The 23,165-nt window shown below is 33.7% G+C and overlaps 1 protein-coding gene across 5 annotated transcripts in view; it reads right to left on the reverse strand.

Annotated features, from left to right (window-relative positions):
- The window catches only part of SPATA6 (spermatogenesis associated 6), a 144,365-nt gene that overhangs the window by 25,671 nt on the left and 95,529 nt on the right, over window positions 1-23,165 (reverse strand). For 3 of the 5 annotated variants that reach the window (XM_036827238.1, XM_036827249.1, XM_036827277.1), the window contains 2 exons: window positions 22,869-23,053; window positions 19,094-19,193 (listed from right to left, as the gene is read on the reverse strand). In XM_036827238.1, coding sequence (XP_036683133.1) covers window positions 19,094-19,193; window positions 22,869-23,053 — 285 coding nt within the window. The remainder of the gene's footprint in view (window positions 1-19,093; window positions 19,194-22,868; window positions 23,054-23,165) is intronic. The other 2 variants (XM_036827258.1, XM_036827268.1) reach the window with 1 other exon arrangement.

Below are 23,165 nucleotides of genomic sequence, written 5' to 3' on the forward strand. Positions count from 1 at the left end.
TGAAAGGGAAGAACCTACAACCAAGATTACTTTACCTGGCAAGGAACTCATTCAGATTCGAAGGAGAAATCAAAAGCTTTACAGACAAGAAAAACTAAGAGAATTCAGCACCACAAAACTAGCTCTACAACAAATGCTAAAGGAACTTCTCTAAGTGGGAAACACAAAAGAGGAAAAGGAACTACAATAACAAACCCAAAACAATTAAGAAAATGGTAATAGGAACATACATATCGATAATTACCTTAAACACGAATGGATTAAATGCTCCAACCAAAAGACACAGGCTCGCTGAATGGATACAAAAACAAGACCCATATATATGCTGTCTACAAGAGACCCACTTCAGACCTAGGGACACATACAGACTGAAAGTGAGGGGCTAGAAAAAGATATTCCATGCAAATGGAAATCAAAAGAAAGCTGGAGTAGCAATACTCATATCAGATAAAATAGACTTTAAAATAAAGAATGTTACAAGAGACAAGGAAGGACACTACATAATGATCAAGGGATCGATCCAAGAAGAAGAGATGACAATTATAAATATATATACACCCAACATAGGAGCGCCTCAATACATAAGGCAACTGCTAACAGCTATAAAAGAGGAAATCGACAGTAACACAATAATAGTGGGGGACTTTAACACCTCACTTACACCAATGGACAGATCATCCAAAATGAAAATAAATAAGGAAACAGACGCTCTAAATGACACAATAGACCAGATAGATATAATTGATATTTATAGGACATTCCATCCAAAAACAGCAGATTACACTTTCTTCTCAAGTGCACACGGACATTCTCCAGGATAGATAGCATCTTGGGTCACAAATCAAGCCTCAGTAAATTTAAGAAAATTGAAATCATATCAAGCATCTTTTCTGACCACAACGCTATGAGATTAGAAGTGAATTACAGGGGAAAAAAACGTAAAAAACACAAACACATGGAGGCTACACAATACGTTATTAAATAAGCAAGAGATCACTGAAGAAATCAAAGAGGAAATCAAAAAATACCTAGAGACAAATGACAGTGAAAACACGATGATACAAAACCTATGGGATGCAGCAAAAGCAGTTCTAAGAGGGAAGTTTATAGCTACACCAGCCTACCTCAAGAAACAAGAAAAATCTCAAATAAACAATCTAACCTTACACCTCAAGGAACTAGAGAAAGAAAAACAAACAAAACCCAAAGTTAGCAGAAGGAAAGAAATCATAAAGATCAGAGCAGAAATAAATGAAATAGAAACAAAGAAAACAATAGCAAAGATCAATCAAACTAAAATCTGGTTCTTTGAGAAGATAAACCATTAGCCAGACTCATCAAGAAAAAGAGGGAGAGGACTCAAATCAATAAAATTAGAAATGAAAAAGGAGAAGTTACAACAGACACTGCAGAAATACAAAGCATCCTAAGAGACTACAACAAGCAACTCTATGCCAATAAAATGGACAACCTGGAAGAAATGGACAAATTCTTAGAAAGGTATAACCTTCCAAGACTGAACCAGGAAGAAATAGAAAATATGAACAGAACAATCACAAGTAATGAAATTGAAACTGTGATTAAAAATCTTCCAACAAACAACAGTCCAGGACCAGATGGCTTCACGGGTGAATTCTATCAAACATTTAGAGAAGAGCTAACACCCATCCCCTTCTCAAACTCTTCCAAAAATTGCAGAGGAAGGAACACTCCCAAACTCATTCTATGAGGCCACCATCATCCTGATACCAAAACCAGACAAAGATACTACCAAAAAAAAAAATTACAGACCAATATCACTGATGAATATAGATGCAGAAATCCTCAACAAAATACTAGCAAACAGAATCCAACAACACATTAAAAGGATCATACACCATGATCAAGTGGCATTTATCCCAGAGATGCAAGGATTCTTCAATATAAGTAAATCAATGAATGTGATATACTATATTAACAAATTGAAGAATAAAAACCATATGATCATCTCAATAGACGCAGAAAAAGCTTTTGACAAAATTCAACACCCATTTATGATAAAAACTATGCAGAAAGTGGGCATAGAGGGAACCTACCTCAACATAATAAAGGCCATATATGACAAACCCACAGCAAACATCAGTCTCAATGGTGAAAAACTGAAAGCATTTCCTCTAAGATCAGGAAAGAGACAAGGATGTCCACTCTCACCAATATTATTCAACATAGTTTTCGAAGTCCTAGCCACGGCAATCAGAGAAGAAAAATAAATAAAAGGAATACAAATTGGAAAAGAAGTAAAACTGTCACTGTTTGCAGATGACATGATACTATTCATAGAGAATCCTAAAAATGCCACCAGAAAACTACTAGAGCTAATCAATGAATTTGGTAAAGTTGCAGGATACAAAATTAACACACAGAAATCTCTTGCATTCGTATACACTAATGATGAAAAATCTGAAAGAGAAATGAAGGAAACACTCCCATTTACCATTGCAACAAAAAGAATAAAATACCTAGGAATAAACCTACCTAGGGAGACAAAAGACCTGTATGCAGAAAACTATAAGACACTGATGAAAGAAATTAAAGATGATACCAACAGATGGAGAGATATACCGTGTTCTTAGTTTGGAAGAATCAATATTGTGAAAATGACTATACTCCCCAAAGCAATCTACAGATTCAATGCAATCCCTATCAAATTACCAATGGCATTTTTTATGGAACTAGAACAAAAAATCTTAAAATTTGTATGGAGACACAAAAGACCCCGAATCGCCAAAGCAGTTTTGAGGGGAAAAAATGGAGATGGAGGAATCAGACTCCCTGACTTTAGACTATACTACAAAGTTACAGTAATCAAGACAATATGGTACTAGCAAAAAAAACAGAAACATAGATCAATGGAACAAGATAGAAAGCCCAGAGATAAACCCATGCACCTATGGTCAACTAATCTATGACAAAGGAGGCAAGGATATACAATGGAGAAAAGACAGTCTCTTCAATAAGTGGGGCTGGGAAAACTGGAAAGCTACATGTAAAAGAATGAAATTAGAACACTCCCTAACACCATACACAAAAATAAACTCAAAATGGATTCGAGACCTAAATCTAAGACTGGACACTATAAAACTCTTAGAGGAAAACATAGGAAGAACACTCTTTGACATAAATCACAGCAAGATCTTTTTTAATCCACCTCCTAGAGTAATGGAAATAAAAACAAAAATAAACAAATGGGACCTAATGAAACTTAAAAGCTTTTGCACAGCAAAGGAAACCATAAACAAGACGAAAAGACAGCCCTCAGAATGGGAGAAAATATTTCCAAACGAATCAACGGACAAAGGATTAATCTCCAAAATATATAAACAGCTCATGCAGCTCAATATTAAACAAACAAACAACCCAATCCAAAAATGGGCAGAAGACCTAAATAGACATTTCTCCACAGAAGACATACAGATGGCCAAGAAGTACATGAAAAGCTGTGCAACATCACTAATTATTAGAGAAATGCAAATCAAAACTACAATGAGGTATCACCTCACACCAGTTAGAATGGGCATCATCAGGAAATCTACAAACAACAAATGCTGGAGAGGGTGTGGAGAAAAGGGAACCCTCTTTCACTGTTGGTGGGAATGTACATTATTGATACAGCCACTATGGAGAATAGTATGGAGGTTCTTCAAAAAACTAAAAATAGAATTACCATATGACCCAGCAATCCCACTACTGGGCATATACCCAGAGAAAACCATAATTCAAAAAGATACATGTACCCCAATGTTCATTACAGCACTATTTACAATAGCCAGGTCATGGAAGCAACATACATGCCCATTGACAGACGAATGGATAAAGAAGTTGTGGTACATATACACAATGGAATATTACTCAGCCATAAAAAGGAAAGAAATTGAGTCATTTGTTGAGATGTGGATGGATCTAGAGACTGTCATACAGAATGAAGTAAGTCAGAAAGAGAAAAACAAATATCGTATATTAATGCATATATGTGGAACCTAGAAAAATGGTACAGATGAACCGGTTTGCAGGGCAGAAATTGAGACACAGATGTAGAGAACAAACGTATGGACACCAAGGGGGGAAAGCTGCGGGTGGGGGGGCATGGTGGTGTGCTGAATTGGACGATTGGGATTGACATGTATACACTGATGTGTATAAAATTGATGACTAATAAGAACCTGCTGTATGAAAAAATAAATTAAATTTAAAAATTTAAAAAAACCTAATACTTAACTTTCTTTGGGTTATTTGTATGGAAATATGTTAATATAAATGTTTCAGACATTACATGAAATTCCTACAAATCTTATATGTTCTGGTATAATGTTATAAGTCATTATTGTAGTTATTACTTTAAAATGTATATCTCAGAAATAATGAAATTTCCTTGTCAATTGCATTATTATGCACTTTCATCAAATCTCTAACCGTGGTCATTTTAAACTTAAAAGCTTCTGCACAGCAAAGGAAACCATCAACAAAACAACAAGACAACCTACTGAATGGGAGGAGAAAATATTTGCAAATGATATGACAGATAAGGGATTAATATCCAACATATATAAACAGCTCATACAACTCAACACACACACACACACACACACACAAATCCAATTTAAAAATGGGCAGAAGAACTGAATAGACATTTTTCCAAAGAGGAAATACAGATGGCCAACATGCACATGTCAACATTGTTAATCATCAGAAAATGCAAATCAAAACCACAATGAGTTATCACCTCACAACTGTCAGAATGCCTATCATCAAAAAGAACACAAATAACAAGTGTTGGTGAGGATGTGGAGAAAAGGGAACCTTCTACACTGTTGGTGGGTATGTAAATTGGTGTAGCCACTGTGGAGAACAGTACGGAGGTTTCTCAAAAAACTAAAAATAGAACTACCATATGACCCAGCAATTCCACTCCTGGGTATAAATCTGAAAGAAAAAGGAAAATCAAAAAGATACATGCACCACAATATTCATAGCAGCATTATTTACAATTGCCAAGATATGGAAGCAACGTAAGTAGTCATCAAGAAGAGGCCATAAAGAAGATGTGGTATAGATATATACAATGGAATACTACTCAGCCATAAAAAAGAATGAAATTTTGCCATTTGCAACAACACGGATGGACTTGGAGGGCATTATGCTAAGTGAAATAAGTCAGACAGAGAAAGACTAACACTATATGATATCACTTACATGTGGAACCTAAAAAATACAACAAACCAGTGACTATAACAAAAAAGAAGCAGACTCGCAGATATAGAGAACAAACTAGTGATTTCCAATGAGGGGAAGGGCAATATAGGGATGGGAGAGAGGGATGTACAAACTACTGGGTGTAAGATAGGATACAAGGATGTATTGTACAATACAGGGAATATAGCCAATATTTTATAATAACTGTAAATGAAGTGTAGCCTTTAAAAACTGTATTAAAAATTTTTTTAAAAAGAAAGAAATGCTCACTTGGGGGATAATATTATAAAAGTAAATAAATAATTTCCATAAAAATCAGGATACTGGATTGTTCTTATGGATGAGGGAGGGTTGTGATTTTAAGGGACTACAGAGAGGGCTATTGGGATGGCTGGCTAGATTCTATATCCTGATGGGGCAGGTGGTTAAGAATGCTCATCTTGGAAAAAATCATCTAGCAACATATATCTTATGCAATTTTCTGTATTTGAGTTATAGTTATCAGTTTTAAAAGCATAAAAATTAAAAATGACGTGTTCAGGACTTCCCTGGTGGTCCACTGGCTAAGACTCTGTGCTTCCAATTCAGGGGACCCGGGTTTGATCCCTGGTCACAGAACTAGATCTCACGTGCCGCAACTAAGAGTTCGCATGCTGCAACTAAAAGATCCCGTGTGCTGCAACTAAGACCCGGCACAGCCAAATAAATAAATAAATAAATGTTTTCTAAAAAAAATGACATGATCAAAGTAGCAACAATATGACCGATAACTTTACCAAAACAATAGAATGATAGCTTGAAAGTGCTGAAAGAAAATAACTGCCAACTTATAATTCCATAACCAGAAAAAAGCATCTTCCATAAACTGAGTTAAAATAAACTTTCAAACAAAAGAAAAAACAAAACAATAAACCTGGGAGAATTCATCTGCAATAATGAATTGCAGGCTAAAGGACATACTAGAATTCAATAATGAATTGCACACTAAAGGAAATAACTAGAGTATTATGAAAGAGGAAGCCTGGAGACGCAGTGCAGAATGAAGAGCCACAAAATGGTAAAATATGATTACATCTAAATGAGCATCACCTATATAAAATATAATGATGCAATATGATGCTTAAAATATACAAACAATAAAAACAGGATAATAACAGTATGTTAAGTGAGGAGGGAAATAATAAAATTAATATGTTCATTTATATTCAACTTTAAAAGAGTACTTGTTTTAATCTCTAATGTAACCATCAAAAGAATAAAAAAAGAAAGTAGCACAAGTTAATGTGGTAGAAAATTAAATAATACATGCTCAAGCCAAAAGGAGGCAAAATAGAAGGAAATACAGAATGTAGAATGAAAACAGTAGATTTATATCCAAATATATCAGTAGGTATGTTTAATATGAACAGACTAAATACTACAATTAAAACACAATGATTGCCACATTGTATAAAAATGTCAATATATGCTATTTAAATTTATTTATTTATTTATTTTTATTTTTTGGCTGTGTTGGGTCTTTGTTTCTGTGCGAGGGTTTTCTCTAGTTGCGACAAGTGGGGGCCACTCTTCATCGCGGTGCACGGGCCTCTCACTATTGCGGCGTCTCCTGTTGCAGAGCACAGGCTCCAGATGCGCAGGCTCAGTAGTTGTGGCTCACGGGCCTAGTTGCTCCGCGGCATGTGGGATCTTCCCAGACCAGGGTTCGAACCCGTGTCCCCTGCACTGGCAGGCAGATTCTCAACCACTGCGCCACCAGGGAAGCCCCAGTATATGCTATTTAAAAATCCCCTTAAATATCAACAGAAAGGTTCAAAGTGTAAGAATGAAAAAATATATTTTCATTCCTCTAAAACACTAAGCATATAAAGCTATTTTAGCTATAGCAATAGCAAATAAAGCAGACCTAAAGAAACATTATTACTAGAAATAAAGACTTAAATAAATACTATAATTCCATTTATATGCATCTAATCACATAGCTCTAAAATATACAAAGCTTAAACTGTTAGCACAGGGAAATTAAAACAGGCAAATTATATTGGGAGATTTTAAAGAACTGTCTCTCAGTATCCAATAGAATTGGCAGACAAGAAAAAGTCAGTAAGGATAAAGAAAAACTGCACCACATTAGCAAACGTGACCTAGTTGTCAAGCACACTAAACTAAACAAAAACAGATATCATGTGTTTTTTCTTAAGTGTACTTGGAATAAAAAATGACCATATCCTGGGCATAAATAAGGTCTCAAAAATTTCAGAAGACTGAAAAATCAAGTGTTCTCAAGATACAGCAGAATAAAGCAAAAAATTTTTTAAAAAAGAAAAAATAAAATTCCCCCACCCAAAGAATGTTTGGAAATCTACCAATACACTTTTAAATAACCCAAAGGTAAAAGAAAAATTACAATGGAAATTAGAAATAGTAGTGAAAATATGACACTACTTAGAAAGAAATCTATAGTTTTAAATACATGTATACACTAGGAGAAAGCCTAAATTTAATGATGTGAATAGTCACCAAAAGTTTTTAAGAGAAAGATCAGCAAATTAATTCCAAAGAAAGGAGAAGAGGAGAAATGATACAGACCAAAAATTAATAATGTAGGAAAAATACATACAACAGAGAAATAAAACCAAAAGTTGTTTTTTCAGGGGAAAAAAGTAATAAATCTCATAATTCCTTTGTGAGACTTATAATAATCTCCCTTTTATTACCATCATAGCTAAGTGATTAAAAAAAAAAAAAAGAGCAAACATTTATTAAACAGTTTCTATATGCCAGTGTCATTCTAAGTATGTTACATATGCTAATTCTACTAATACAAGAAACCTATCAGGAAACTGTTAACAGAGAAGTAATTTGTTGAACAAACTGGTTCCAGACAGAGCCTTCATAAAACAGCACACAGCTGGTATGTAGTAGCAACTCAATACATCTCAGCTAAACTTACTAATCAACTTCAAACTATTAAAATTTAAACCATACTATTCCCTGGCAAATCACGTACCCTACCCTTCCTGATTTATTCTTTCATTATATTATTTTGGCAAATTTATATAAAAATCAGTACTTTTAAAAATAATTGGAAGATCTGGCAACATTGTGCCTGAATTCCTATATGGCAACACTTAACTAGGGCTGAGTAGTAGCTTTCTCCTCCAGAGAGGTCATAGACTTACTTTCTCTATTGGTCACAGTACTCAACACCTACCCTAACTTTTGAATGCATCTGACTTCGTGACTTCCTGGATTTCAGGATAAAGTCTGTGCTTCCTATTCTGTTTTTTCCACGATTTGGCCCAACAAGAACCTTCTGCTTTAACTGGATTATACCTAACAATTTCCAGAATGAGTTTTATATAAAAACATGAATTTCTAGACAGTATAGGCTTATAGGATTAAGTCACATTCTCTTTATTTCAAAAGGCACCAGAAACTGGGGTTCAGATGTGATAGCAAAAGGACTGGGGTCTTTGTTGAAATGATCTTAGATTTTCTTGAATTAAGTCAAAATGCTGAGTGTTTTCTCCTCATTCAACTGGGTTTTATTTTCAATAGGATCTTTTGTGATCACTGACTTCCATTAGCTTGTTTGAGGTGGGTTCTCTTCATTTATAAATGATTGTCAAACTATGTTTCACACTTCTCTGTACTAATCAAATATTTAATGATTTTTGAAGGACTTTTTCACTGTCCCAGAAGAGGCTGATATTTAAATTCTTTGTGAAATAAAAATACCTTTTTACTTTTAAAAATTCTTTGTGACATAATTTTAAAAAACCTAATGTTTATATTTAATAAGGTCTACCTTTGTCTGTGAGTATCCTTCAAGTAGGACCAACATGGACTTTGTGTCTAGGGAGTGTGTTTCAGTGTACAGCTCACAATATGTGTCTCTGGTATGTTACTGTTTGTTTCTGAACATGGATCTTGTTTTCACATGTTTAGGTTTAGGCATATTATTACACTTATATGTATCAGATTGTACTTTGTGGGTTTATCTCTGTAGAGTTTAGTGGTTAAGATCAAAGAGTATTAATCTGGATTCAAATCTTGGCTCCAACCAACCTAAGTAGCCATGTGACCTTATATAGAAGTCACAACTTTTCTGAGGCTCAGTTCCTCATCTTTGAAATAGTACTTCTTAATAGTACTTACTTTGTAAAATTATTGTGAGGATAAAATGGAATAATAAATACATGCATAGTGCCTGGCCTATAGTGAATGTTTAATAAAGTTATTATTCCTATATAATCAATTTCAGTTTTTCTCTGGAAGAACAATAACATTTCCTACTTACGCTTTTTATTCTTATACTTAATCGTACACTGTGCCACACTGTTTTAATCTTTCACACTCATTTTTTAGTTTATAAAATAATCATTGGATTATACAAGTTCCTTATGGAAAATCTGATTTCATGAAAATATCCCCAGTGCTTTGCATAGCACAAGGTACAGAGCATGTAGATATTTGATGAAAAATGTTCAATATATACTTAACGAAAGAACATAGGCAAAAAAAATGGCTAATTTGAAGAGTTTGTGTTCAGGCTGCTCTTAATGTAAAACCATTTAAGATACTGAGATTTAGTGTCCAGTGTAAGCCAACATGAGCCACCTTACTGCCTTCCATTCGAGAAAGGCAGGTCAGGGACAAAACAAATTAAGGTAATTAAAAGAAGTGATGTGAATGCCTTTCACTTCTGAGTAGGACGGGGTTGTTTGTGTGTGTGTGTGTACATGTATACTTATATCTGTATTGGTTTTTTGTCTTTGTTTTTTTAAGGCATTAGAAAGCTGCTTAAACAACAGTACTAGTGATGCCAAGATTCTTGAGGGGAGAGGTGAGTTAATAGGCTGCAGCTGTTATTTTCCTGGGGTCATTTGTGGATTCTGAGAATAGAACAAAATGTTGAGAATCTATGCTTTGTCACAGGTCCACTGCCGGAGGACAGATAAACCAGCAGTGTTTTGGCAGTCTTACTATGCTAGATGGACAAAATTAAAAATCTGAGAGGCCAAAACCCAATGAGACACGATGGGTGCAAAACTGAGCTGATGGGTCCCTCAAGACACTCGCAGAATGTCTGAAACTATGCACGGTGAAGGCACAAAAAAAAGCTCAGCAAAAGCCTCTGAAAAGCAGAAGGGATTTTCAGCTATGAGAAGGAAGGGGCCTAGAACCACACCAACTCTCAGGTAAAAGCCCAAAAGGCTGAAAATTAAGAACTCGACAGTTTTTGGGTTTTTTTTTTTTTTTTTTTTAATATTTAGGATTTAGAGAAAAGCTGCAAAGATAAAGAGTTCCTGTACACAGGAACTTCACCCTTCACCCAGCTTCTCTTAATGTTAACATCTCATATAACCACAGTAAATTTTGCAAAACCAAGAAATTAACATTGGTACAATACTATTACCTAAACTGCAGACTTTATTTGGATTTCACCAGTTTTTCCAATAATGTACTTTTTCTGTTCCAGTATCCAATACAGGATACCATGTTGCATTTAGTCATCATTTCTCCTTAGTCTCCTCCAATCCGTGACAAGTTTCTGTTCTCCCTGTTTCTCATGATCTTGACATATTGGTCAGGTATTTTGTAAAAAGCTTCTCAATTTGGTTTTGTCTGAGTATTCTCATGTTTAGACTAAGGTTATGGGTTTGGGGGAACAATATGACACAGACGTGCCCTTCACATCCCCTGATATCAAAGGATACATGCTATCAACATGAGTTATCACTAGTGATGTTAATCTTGATCACTTTGATAATAAGGTAGTGTCATTTGCCGGATTTCTCCAGCTAAATTACTATTTCTTTTTTCCATGCTCTATTCTTAGACATAAATCAAGTCCAGCCCACACTCAAGAGGAGAAGAATTAAGCTCTATCTCCTGGAGTGGGCGATATCAACAATTATTATTTAGGATTCTTCTGTAAGGAAGATTGGTCCATTCTCACCGTTGGTCATTCATTGTTTCACTTACATCAGTGTGGACTCATGGATATTTATTTTATTGTTTGGATTATAATCGACACTAATGCTATTTATTTCGTTGCTCAAATTATTCCAGAAATGGCCACTGGGGCTCATTCAGGTTGCTCCTGTGTCCTTTTTTTTTTGAATTTTTATTTATTTTTTATACAGCAGGTTCTTATTAGTTATCTATTTTATACATTAGTGTATAGATGCCAATCCCAGTCTCCCAATTCATCACACCACCACCACCACCACCACCCCCCGCTTTCCCCTCTTGGGGTCCATACGTTTGTTCTCTACATCTATGTCTCTATTTTGATATGCCCCTATTCCCCTCACCTTTTTTGAACAATTCCTCACTTTCCACACTACAAGATGTTCTGTGCTAATCTTCTGTTTTCCCTGCTCCACCCCGAGAATTAGCTATTGCTCCAAGAAAAAAGCCCTGGTAACTTTCATAGAAAATAGGTATTTAGAAATACGTGATAGGTATTAGATCTGGGAGCTGGGTGTCCTTGTTGCTATTGGGTTGTCACTCCTTCTAGGCCCTTTCAGAGGGCAAAGACAGGAAATATGTGTGTATACTAACCCACGTATATTCATATTTCTATATCTCTGAATTAATCTATCTGTATATATTAAAATAAACATGAATTAAAACTGTCATCTCAGACTCTAATCCAACTTCACAGGGTTCATTCTAGCTTTTTCCCATCTTGTTTCTTTATAACTTCTTTTTTCTGACAATAAGAAACCTGGTTGTTTTATCCACAATTTATTTACTTATTTATCCAACTCTCATATACATGTATTTTCAGAATTGTTAATCCATATCCCTGTGTGAAACACATTTATCTACTAGAGCAGGGGTTGGCAAACAGCTCCCAGGGCAATTCTGGCCCTTTGCCTGTTTTGGTACTGCTGATAGCTGAGAGTAATTTTTACATTTTTAAATGACTGGGGGGAAAAAACAGATATTTCATGAAAATTACATGAAATTCACATTTTAGTGCACATGGATTAAAGTTTTATTGAAACTCAGTCATGCTCATTTATTTATGTGTTGTCTATGACTGCTTTCGTGCCATATCAACAGAGCTGAGTAGTTGTGACAGGGACCCTATGGCACACAGACACACGAAATATTTACTATCTGGCTCTTTCCAGAAAAAGTTTGGTGATCCCTAAACAAGAATATAGTGATCATGTAGTTCTTTTTGGCTTTAGTGTTACAGTATCCAGCCAAAATACCATATTCCAAAGTAATTTAGATAAACTAAAGATAAGTCTTGTATTTTTAATACTGCTAGTTTATTATAATCTACATTAAATCTTCAGAAGACCCAACATCACACTTTTAATTTTTAATACAATAAATTTAACTCTTTCTAATGTACATTTTTCTAGGAGTTTTGACAAATGCATAAAATTATATATCAGTCACACCAGTATATCAGGCAGTTCCTGTACCCTAAAAATTCTCCTGTGAGGCTGGTTTCTTTGTAGTCGACAGCTTCTGCATCTCCTAACTTTTGCTATTTTAACAATGTCATATAAATAAAATCATACAATGTGTAGCTTTGGGGTTCTGGCTTCTTTCATTTAGCAAACTAAATTTAAGATTCATCATGTTGTAGCATACATTAATAGCTCATTCTTTTTTATTGCTGAATTATATTCGATTGAATGGCTATACCATAGTTTGTTCACCATTCACAAAGTGCATCTTGTTTGCTTCTAGTTTTTGGTAATGATGAATAAAGTTTCTATAAACATTCATGTACAGGTTTCTGTGTGAAGATATGCTTTCAATTTCAATTTCAATAAACAGCTAAGAAAAGGATTGCTGGGTCATATAAGTGTATGTTTAAACTTATACAAAACTACCTTCAAACTGTCCTCAGAAGTGGCTGTACCTCTAAGCATTCCCACCAGCATTGAAGGAGAATTCCTGTTGTTCCATATCCTTGACAGCATTTGCTACTGCAAGTTTTGCAGGGTTTCTTTGAGGGGTGGGGGGATGTTTTTGTTTAACAAATTCTAATATGTGTGTAGTGGCATCTCAGGTAGTTTTAATTTGCATTTCTGTAATGACTATTGAGCATCTTTTCATATGTTAATTGGATAAAAATATCTGTTCAGATCATGTGCCCATTTTTAATTGGGTTATTTATTTTCTTGTTGTTGAGTCTGAAGAGTTGTTTTTATATATTTTAATTATGGATATAAGTCCTTAATTATATATGTGATTTGCAAATATTTTCATTCAGACAACGGCTCCTCTTTCTATTCTCTTAACAGTGTCTTTCACAGAGCAAAAGTTCTTAATTTCAATGAAGTTTAATTTATCAATAATTTTGCTTTTCCTTTATGGATCATGTGTTTGGTGTCATATCTAAAGTCATTGCTCAATATAAATTAAATGGATTTTCCACTATGTTTTAGGTCTATGATATATTTTGAATTATTTGTCAAGGAGTTTGTTTTTGTTTTCGTTCATCGACAACCATGTGTTAAAAAGACAACAAATGCAAAGACTCCATTTAATTGACTTTGTACTTTTTTCAAAAATCAATATTTGTGTGGGTCTATTTCCAGAGTATCTCTTCTATTCCTTGATATCTGTGTCTATAATTTAGTCAATATCACAGTCTTCACTGTTATGCTTTACAGTAAGTCTTAACATTAGGTAGTGGGTCCTCCAACTTTGTTCTTTTCAGAACTGTTTTGGTTTTTCAAGTTCCTGTGCTTTTCTATACGTCCTAGAATCAGCTTGTCAATATCTATTTAAAAGCTTGATGGAGTTTTATGATTTCATTGAATCTAGAGTTCAAACTGGGGAAAATTGACATCTTAATATGGAGTCCTCCAATCCATGAATATGGTATATCTCTGTTTAGTTCTATCTTCTTTGATTTCTTTCAACGGTGTTTTGTAGTTCTCAGAATGCAGATCCTGCATTAGGTATAATCCTGTTACAATTATACCTAAGCACTTCAATTTCTGGTGCTATTGTAAACTGTATGGGTTTTCTAAATTAAAATTCCAATTGTTCATTGCTGGTATATAGGAAATATTACTTTCTTTGTATTTTGTGACATTGCTAAACTCACTTATTAGGAATTTTTCTGTAGGTTGTTTGGAATTTTCTACATAGATAACCATATCCTTTGCAAATACAGTTTTGTTTCTTCCCTTCTAACCTTTATGACTTTTATTTATTTTTCTTGCCTGTCTGCATTATCTAAGACTCTCAGTATGATGTTAAAGGAATGGTGAGAGAGGGCATGCTTGCCTTGCTTCTGAGCTTAGGGGGAAAGCATTCAGTCTTTCACCACTAAGTATAATGTTAGCTGTAGGTTTTTCAAAGATGGTCTTTATTAGGTTAAGGAAGTATCCTTCTACTGCAACTTTACTAAGAGTGTTTAACATGAATAGAGTTGAATTTTGTTGGATACTTTTTCTGCCTATTGAATGACACTGAGAACAAATATGTATTTAATCTGTTAATAGGATGAATTTACACTGCATTTCTGGAATAAGCCCACATGATTATGATGTATTTTCATTTTTATATACTGCTGGTTCTAATTTGCTAATATGTTGTTAGGGATTTTTACATATATGTTCATGAAGGATTTTGGTCTGTATTTTTCATTGTCTGGTTTTGGCATCGGAAGAAATGTTGATATCATAAGATGAACTGGGGAGTATTCTTTCTTCTATTTTCAGGAATGTGTAAAACTGGCATTATGTTTTCCATAAAGGTTTCGTAGAATTCACTAGAGAAAGCCTCTGGGCTTAGGGTTTTCTTTTATGGAAGATTCCTAACTTTAAATTAAATTTCTTTAATAGATATACAACCATTGCAATTATCTATTTCTTTTTGAGTTAGCCTTGGTAGTTTATGTCTTTCAAGATGTTCTTGAAAGTTATGTCTTTCAAGAAGTTTCAAATAGTTTTAACAGCAATGTAAACAGAGCAGAAGACAGGATTAGCAAACTAGAGGACATTTCAAAAGAAAGTATCTAAACTAGAAAGAGAGAGAAAAAAAGAATTAAAAACATCAAAATAAGCATAAGATACATATGATATACAGTCTAAAGACCTTATATAAATGTAATTGGAAATTCCAGAGGGACAGTAAATAGATATTGGGGCAGAAGCAATGTTTAAAGAAAGCATGAGTGGGTTTTCCAAAACTGATGAAAGATATCAACCTAAAAATTTAAGAAGCTCTGCAAACTTAATGTAGAATTGATCCAAGAAAATTACATCTAGGTATATCACAGTACAATTACTAAACACAAAGTTGAAGAGCAAATCTTAACTGCAACAGAGGGGGGAAACCCCACATTACTGCAAAGGAATGACAGCTGACTTTTCAACTGACACAAATGAATGGCTTCTTTAAAGTGCCCAAGGAGGGAATTCCCTGGCGGTGCGGTGGTTAGGACTCCACTTTCACTGCTTTCACTGCCGAGGGCACAGGTTCAATCCCTGGTCAGAAAACTAGGATCCCATAAGCCATGCGGTGTGGCAAAAAAAAAAAAAAAAAAAAGTGCCAAAGGAAATAACCACCAACCTAGAACTTTATAACTTTATATCTAGTACACCCTACATAGAAGTAAAACCATGATGTTTTCAAACAAACAAAACTGGAATTCAAAGCCAGGATAATAACATGAAAGAAAGTACTAAAGGGAGTTTTTTGGGCAGGAGGAAAATGACTCAAAAATCCAAATGGGAATATCGAATTGCAGGAAAGGATGAAGAATAATAGAAAGGGTAAATATGTGATTAAAATGAATAAACATTACTATGCAAACAAAATTAATTTCTTGTGTTTTATATATGTAGAATTAAAATTCATGATAATAGATGTTCAAAAGAAGATGTGGGTTAAAAAAAGAGTTAAATGTTTTTAGGTACCAACATTACTGGGGAGGTCAACAAAGAAATAATTTGTTATATATGCAAGTTGAAATCTCTAGGGAAATGAATAACAGAATAGTAAAAAAATGTATAACAAGTTAATAAAAAGGAAATGGATAATTTAAAAGTTACTAATCCAAATAAAAGCTGCATCAATCTACATAAAAATTCTAGATTTTCATTATTGGAAAAAAAATCTCATGTGCTATTCACAAGATACGCACTTTAAATATATTGATAAAAAGCAAAGGATGGAAAAATATACACCATGCATATACTAGGGAAAAGAAAGCTGCTATAACTATACAACTAGTAGACAAAACATACTGTGAAACAAGAGATATTACTAGAAACAAAAAGGGAACCTTTACATAAGAGGTTTGTATCGTAGTCTGAAATCTATATCCAACTAACAATTTGGCTTCAAAATACATAAAATAAAATTAACAGAACTAGAAAGAAAAACAGACATATTCACAATCATAAAACTTGAAACTTTCATGAAATTTGACACCTACCTACCACTATACAGAAAAAAATAATTCCAACAAAAAGCCTTTATTGAGGTATGGGGAATCATTCTGGCTTGTACATCATTTGGCTTGAGCTTTATGCTAACTAGAGTCAGCAGTCTTATGGTCTGTCAAATGTACATTGTACAATTGCTTTAACTAAAAACAACAACAACAACAAACAACAAAAATGCACTTTGCACTTGCCAGACTGTTTAGAATGTCCACTTGGAAGATAGGGATAAATGTGGGCCCTTTCTATGACACTAATGCTAGTACTCCTTCGAAGATGTGGTTCCCTTCTCAGACACTGTGGTCATGCTGACTCGCTGTGTATGTGCTAATCAGTCTCTTTTGAAACTTTGAAGGACTGTACCCCTGTCATGTCTGATGTTTGTTCTTTGTTCTGACAAGCTATGAAACTGTGGTTCAGGCATCAAAAATGGAGCCAGGTGGTCACTGTGGATGTGGTTTCAGACATGTTCCTGCATCACTAAGACCTTGAAATTTTCTTAACTGTATCAAACTCAAGGATACCAGCCAGCTGCAACCTTAAGGTCTCAAGGTCTCCCCCGTGACTCTACAGCCATTTCGGACCCTAACCAATCCTTACTTAACTCATCTATCTAACTGTAACTCTCCGGTTTTTGCTGATATAAGCCTCCTCCTCCACTTTGTAGTCTGGCAGAGCACAATTCAAGTGCTTCTCCTTCACAATTCAAGTGTCCTCGGCTATAGTCCTCAGTCTGGCTCTAATAAAACTCTTTTCTATTCCTATTTTGGATTGTTTATTATTTCTGTTGACAAGACAAAAATTGTAAAAATGCTAATAAAAAAAGATAAATTTGATTCATTGTACTTAAGAACTTTTCATCAAAAGATACCATTAAGAGAATGAAAAGGCAAGGCACAGAGTGGAAAAAGAAAATTGCAAAACATATATCTGACATATCAAAAATCAATATGGAACTTTAACAAAACAAAAAAAGAGACAACTCAGTACAAAAATGGGCAAATAACTTGAACAAGTACTCACAAAAGAGGATATCCAAATAGCCAATAAACATATGTACTAGTCATCAGGAAACAGCAAATTAAAACCATGATGTGATAAAACTACTTCTCACTATCAAAATGCCAAAATTAAAATACACACACACACACACACACACACACAAAACCTATCAGTAGTAGTGAGGACAAACTGAACTCACACATGCTGGTAGTGGGGGTGTAAACTGTTAAAATCACTTGGAAAAGTCTTTGGCGGTATCTAGTAAAGCTTAATGTTTACACGCTCTATGAGCAATTCCACTGGTAGGGACATACCCAAATAAAATGTATACAATGTTACCCAAGGATACATAAGCTGTTCATAGCAGTTCTAAAATAGCTCAAACCAGAAACAACCCAAATGTCCATAAATAGAGGAATGCATAAATCAATGGTAGTATTTTCACACAATGAAACACCACGCAGCAGCAAGAGTGCAGAACTATATAACAAGATGTCTGTATTGCAAAAATACCTGAATTGAAAAAACAAAATAAAATAACTAAGAAAAAAAGGGAAAAGACATGGTTGGATGTCATTTGTATAAAGATCAAAAATATGCAATACTAATCCTGCTATTAGAAGTTAGGATGTTAACCCTGGGAGTGAGTCACTGGGACTATCTATATTACACTTTGAAAACAAATTTAATTTAAAATCAATATGCATACAGAAACTTTCAAGAGTACACACTGATGTCAATGTCACATAATCCAGTTATATCCCCAGGACTAAGCTTGGTGTCCAACATGACTCATGATAAACAACTGTTTTTAAATTAATGACTGAAACAGGAAATCAAACACAAAAAGAATAATATACTGTAATTATTTCCCAACTGTTGTTCATATATATGTTTATTTGCCTTATGTCAGAAAGTATTCTCATACTGATCTTCTCTAATATTAAACCTGATAAACCTGACCTCTTCTTTTCCTCTTTTAAGCTTTAATTAACATAAAAATCAGCTGAGAAACTTCTCGAAAATACATATGTCTCATCCCATCTCTCGTTCTACCATTTAATCAAATCTGTTTGCAGGAAATGGAATTGCTTTATTCTGGGCCACAAAACAAGGGTTCCCATATTTTGAAGGCTGTGAAAAAATGATCATAAAGTCACTACTTACTGACTCTTTATGAGAGTTATCACTAACATTTTTTATAGTTCATATGATCTGTGTCAAACATTTTGCATAATGACTCAGGTCAAGCAGGAAGTTAGATACATTGCCTTTAGCAAAACCACTGACTTCCATTAAATGGAGGTTGTATCTTTTCTATTCCTTCCCAGTGATTAAACTTTGCGAGCTTTAAGCATCTCGGGTGGTTTTCATGCCTAATTATAAAACGCCTTCAAAAGAAAAATTTAGAAACTAACATATAAATGTCTCTGATGAGCTTGATGTGATTTCAAGACATTCTTTACCCGGTCATGGATCTCATCGCAGTTTGAAGGTGAACACCAATCAGAATGGAATCTGTAGGCATAAAAAACAAAGGTGACTTGTAGCCAGAGGGAGAGGAAAATAAATCTTTCCAAATGCCAGACACAGAAAGTTATTTTTTCTTATCTCTATGTGATAACATAAAAAGATTAAAATAACATATTTTCTTTCTTTGACCGAGGACTAGAGGCAGATATAAAATCAGGTACTAATTCTCAACTGTAGTATAAAGTCTTCACAATATGTTCAATTAACAGTCTTAATAATAAAGTTTGACATGCTTTGGGGAGAGCATATCTATATATCTGACCATTTTAACAATTTCCATACATAATTCTTTAGAGGTTTATCTTTAAATAAAGATATAAATTTTTATATTAGAGCAATAACTCCTTTAAAATTAGTTCTTATTTTCCAGTCTTGGAATTAAACATGTCAAAGAAGAAGGAAAGCAACTATTCCTCTTTCTCATGCCCTTCCCAAACTCAAAACTGGCACTTGTATAATTAAGCTACTTTATTTGTTTTATACAAGTAATAATGAAAATTTCCACATCCATCTGATTACAATGCATCTATATGACATATTCTTGATAATTCCTTTATAAAGGAATGAGTACTAAAATGTTAATAGGTTGCTTAAAACTTTCTAACTCCCAGTTTGTTCTTACAAAGTTATAATTTTATGTGTTTACACAAAGTATAAACTGTTAAGCAGGATAAATGATTTACATAATCTGTTTTAAAGAATGCAATCAATACTGGATGATCAACTATATATAAATTTTAATCTCCTGCATTTGTAATAGGAAGTGTTGCTGCATTTATGGAAATATATTGGCAGACCTTGCTATTTGCTACATATGTAACACATCTTGAAAATCAGAGACCCAAATATGCAGCTCCAAGAGGATCTCTTCAATGATACTATGAGAGGATCCACTAGTCTGTGCTGTGGTATAAGAAATGATTACCTAGCAATCTAACTCCATTTACAAAAAGCAAAACCTTTAGCATGATTAAAAAGAATATCAGCTCCTTTTAAATTAGATTTGCTATTATTTCTTAGTCTGATTTTAGCAATAACTCTACAAGCTAATATAAATTATGTCATAATACTAATATTTATACTTTAAGGAGAAAACTGCTTCTGAAATGTAACACTTATAATCAAAATTGAAACCCTTGTATGGTGTGCTAACCCTATTGGAGATATTCTTTAAATAGGCTTAAAGCAAAAAGGACTTTCACTATAAATAAATTCATTTGCTTAGAGTCACTGATAAAGTTTTCAAAAGTCTGTTTATACATATACATGATTAAGGAGTCAGCTTTTTACAGCAAGCTTAGAGGAAAACTTATTTAATTTTAATGAATATTTACCCAGATAAACTAGAGTTGTATGTTCTGTCATATTCCCAATTTTGCCTGGGACATAAAATCTACATTTACATCAGTTTAAATTGTTTATTGATTCCAATGGATTGTATAAACATAGTATATTTCTTGGTGACCTAAAAGCCAGATCAGAGAATGTCTTATATTTAAAGATGTGGTACTGAGTGTGTTAAAAAGAACAAAATGTTTTTGTTCCTAGTAATGTCTTAAAGACATATTGTTTGACATATTTTACTTTCTTCTATAGACTAGATCTAGATCTTTTTTAGAAAATACACTCAAAGTAGAGGTGTTCTACGTTAGTGAAAGTAAAAAAGTTTATTTACCCTAGAAAGTACCCCAATAAAATTTTATTAACTTATTTAGATGTATTCAAACTAAATTGCCATTATATTCTTTTATTTTAAAAGTACCTCAAATTTCCTCAAGTCATAAGTAAAATACGTAATGTTTAATATTTGAATCACTGATATCCTTCTGGCAAAGAACTTATTTATCTATATCTAACCTCCAACATCAACATAAATGTGTAAATGCTGTTACCTACTCTAAACCATCCCCTGCATTGAAATATGAAAAAGGGACAGTTGACTTTGGCTACCTTCAATAAAGAATTTTTGAAAATAGCCTCAGTGAAGAATTTATCAACCTGGCTTCAAAAGCTGGGACAATTATATACAAGGATAAAATAACACAAGACTAAAATTGATATTTTACTATAGTAGTAGACAACTGGAGAGTTCTGCAAAATATGCAAAAAGGTAGAAAAATAAATCAATATTTATAAAAACATATCCAAGGAGATACAGGTAAAAAAATTCTTGAAAACCTATAGATATGGCAAAGAACCTAATCAAGAAAACCACAAGTGCTTAATTCTAAAAGTAGGGAAAAAGAGTGTAGCACCAACTGAATATCTGAACATCTGAGAAGACATGGAAATCAAAGAAAGTCCCTGATAACTTGAGACGCAAGTTACCAGACTTCAGTAGAAAAACCTCTCTTCAAGAGCTTCTCTTGAACTTTTAAAGCCTATAGATACACAGACATATATCTCCCTATGCAAATATACAGATGTATCTATCTATCTATCTATCTATCTATCTATCTATCTATCTATCTATCTATCTATGTATCTATCTATGTATCTATCTATGTATCTATCTATCTATTTATCTATCTATCTACCTGCCTACCTACCTACCTATCTATCTGAACTTGATCTCCATAGGCATAATTCTAATACACTTGAAGCAACATTCATCAAAATTCCCTATCTCAGGATGAGGGTCTCTAGCATACCTTCATATACCCATTTCGAATGCTTACAGGGCTAATGAGGAAACAGATAAATCTATCTGTTCAAGACAGAGATGTTTTAATACAGTTTCCAAACTGATATACTCTTGTTTGAATCATCAGTTTTGAGATGAACTTTTGATAGACTCTCTACAGCTAATTTAAACTTTCTTATTTATGCCTGACAGCCCTAAGTACGCTGTAGGAATTTGGTGTGCTACTTTAGCTTTTTGATACCATTTGTAAAGATAGGTTTTATTTCTATGTGTTGAAGGTATATCTCTTAGGTTTTCAAATTTCTATAAAATTTCTTAAATACCCAGGGTTGGGTTTTTGGTTTTGTTTTTTTAATTTATGACAACTCTTGTTTTCTATGTTACCGTGAGGGAGGCAAGGAATTTCCAATTTGGATTCAACAACAACAAAAACAGATGAAGAGGAATTATTTCTTTCACATTCAAGTTATAACAAGTGTCTAACTTTGTTTGCCAAAGCATTTTTAGAGGGAGAACTAGAATCTTTACATAAGGTTAAGATAGATAGATGATTAAGATTCTCTTGGCAAGTTGGGGGTAGGTAATTTGAGGAAAATAGGCGCCATGTACCAATAATATATAGTATCATCATTATCACTAAAAGGAAAATATAACCTATGCTATTTTTGTACATAAGCCATGACTATAATATTAAATCTCTATGAATCTACTAAAAACAAACTATCATATACTCTATTTTTCACTTTGGGAACTACAAAATTTAATTAGGGTTAAAGTGACCCTAATTAATAAACTCACTAATAGTTAATAAACTCACTTTGAGAGAACTGGGCTGGGGAGGAGTATCTAACATTGTATAATATGCAATATGTTCTAAACAAAAACAATTTAAAGTAAGTCTCTTAAAATCAGATGATCCCTTTACGAATAATCACATCACATACATAATTACTGCCTGCTCTTTTCTAATGATGATTATTCAAAAATTTAGTACAGAAATAGAGACCAAGCATTACCTTTCCCTGAGAGAAGCACGATTTAACACAGGGCTTGGAGAATGCTTCGGCATTGTAGAGGGTGCTGAATGAACGAGTAAGGTCCTGGATGAATGCTGGGGCTTGCTACATGACCTTGAACTCAAATAGTCATCACATCTTTCCAAAGAGTCATCGAAGTCTCTCCCATGAGGTGTTCTGATGACCTGTTTAAAAATTTTTTATATATATACATATATACATATATATACATATATATATATATATATATATATATATATATATACACACACACACACATACACACAGGATATATAT

Source organism: Balaenoptera musculus, chromosome 1, assembly GCF_009873245.2.
Source record: "Balaenoptera musculus isolate JJ_BM4_2016_0621 chromosome 1, mBalMus1.pri.v3, whole genome shotgun sequence".
Lineage (NCBI taxonomy): Eukaryota > Metazoa > Chordata > Mammalia > Artiodactyla > Balaenopteridae > Balaenoptera > Balaenoptera musculus.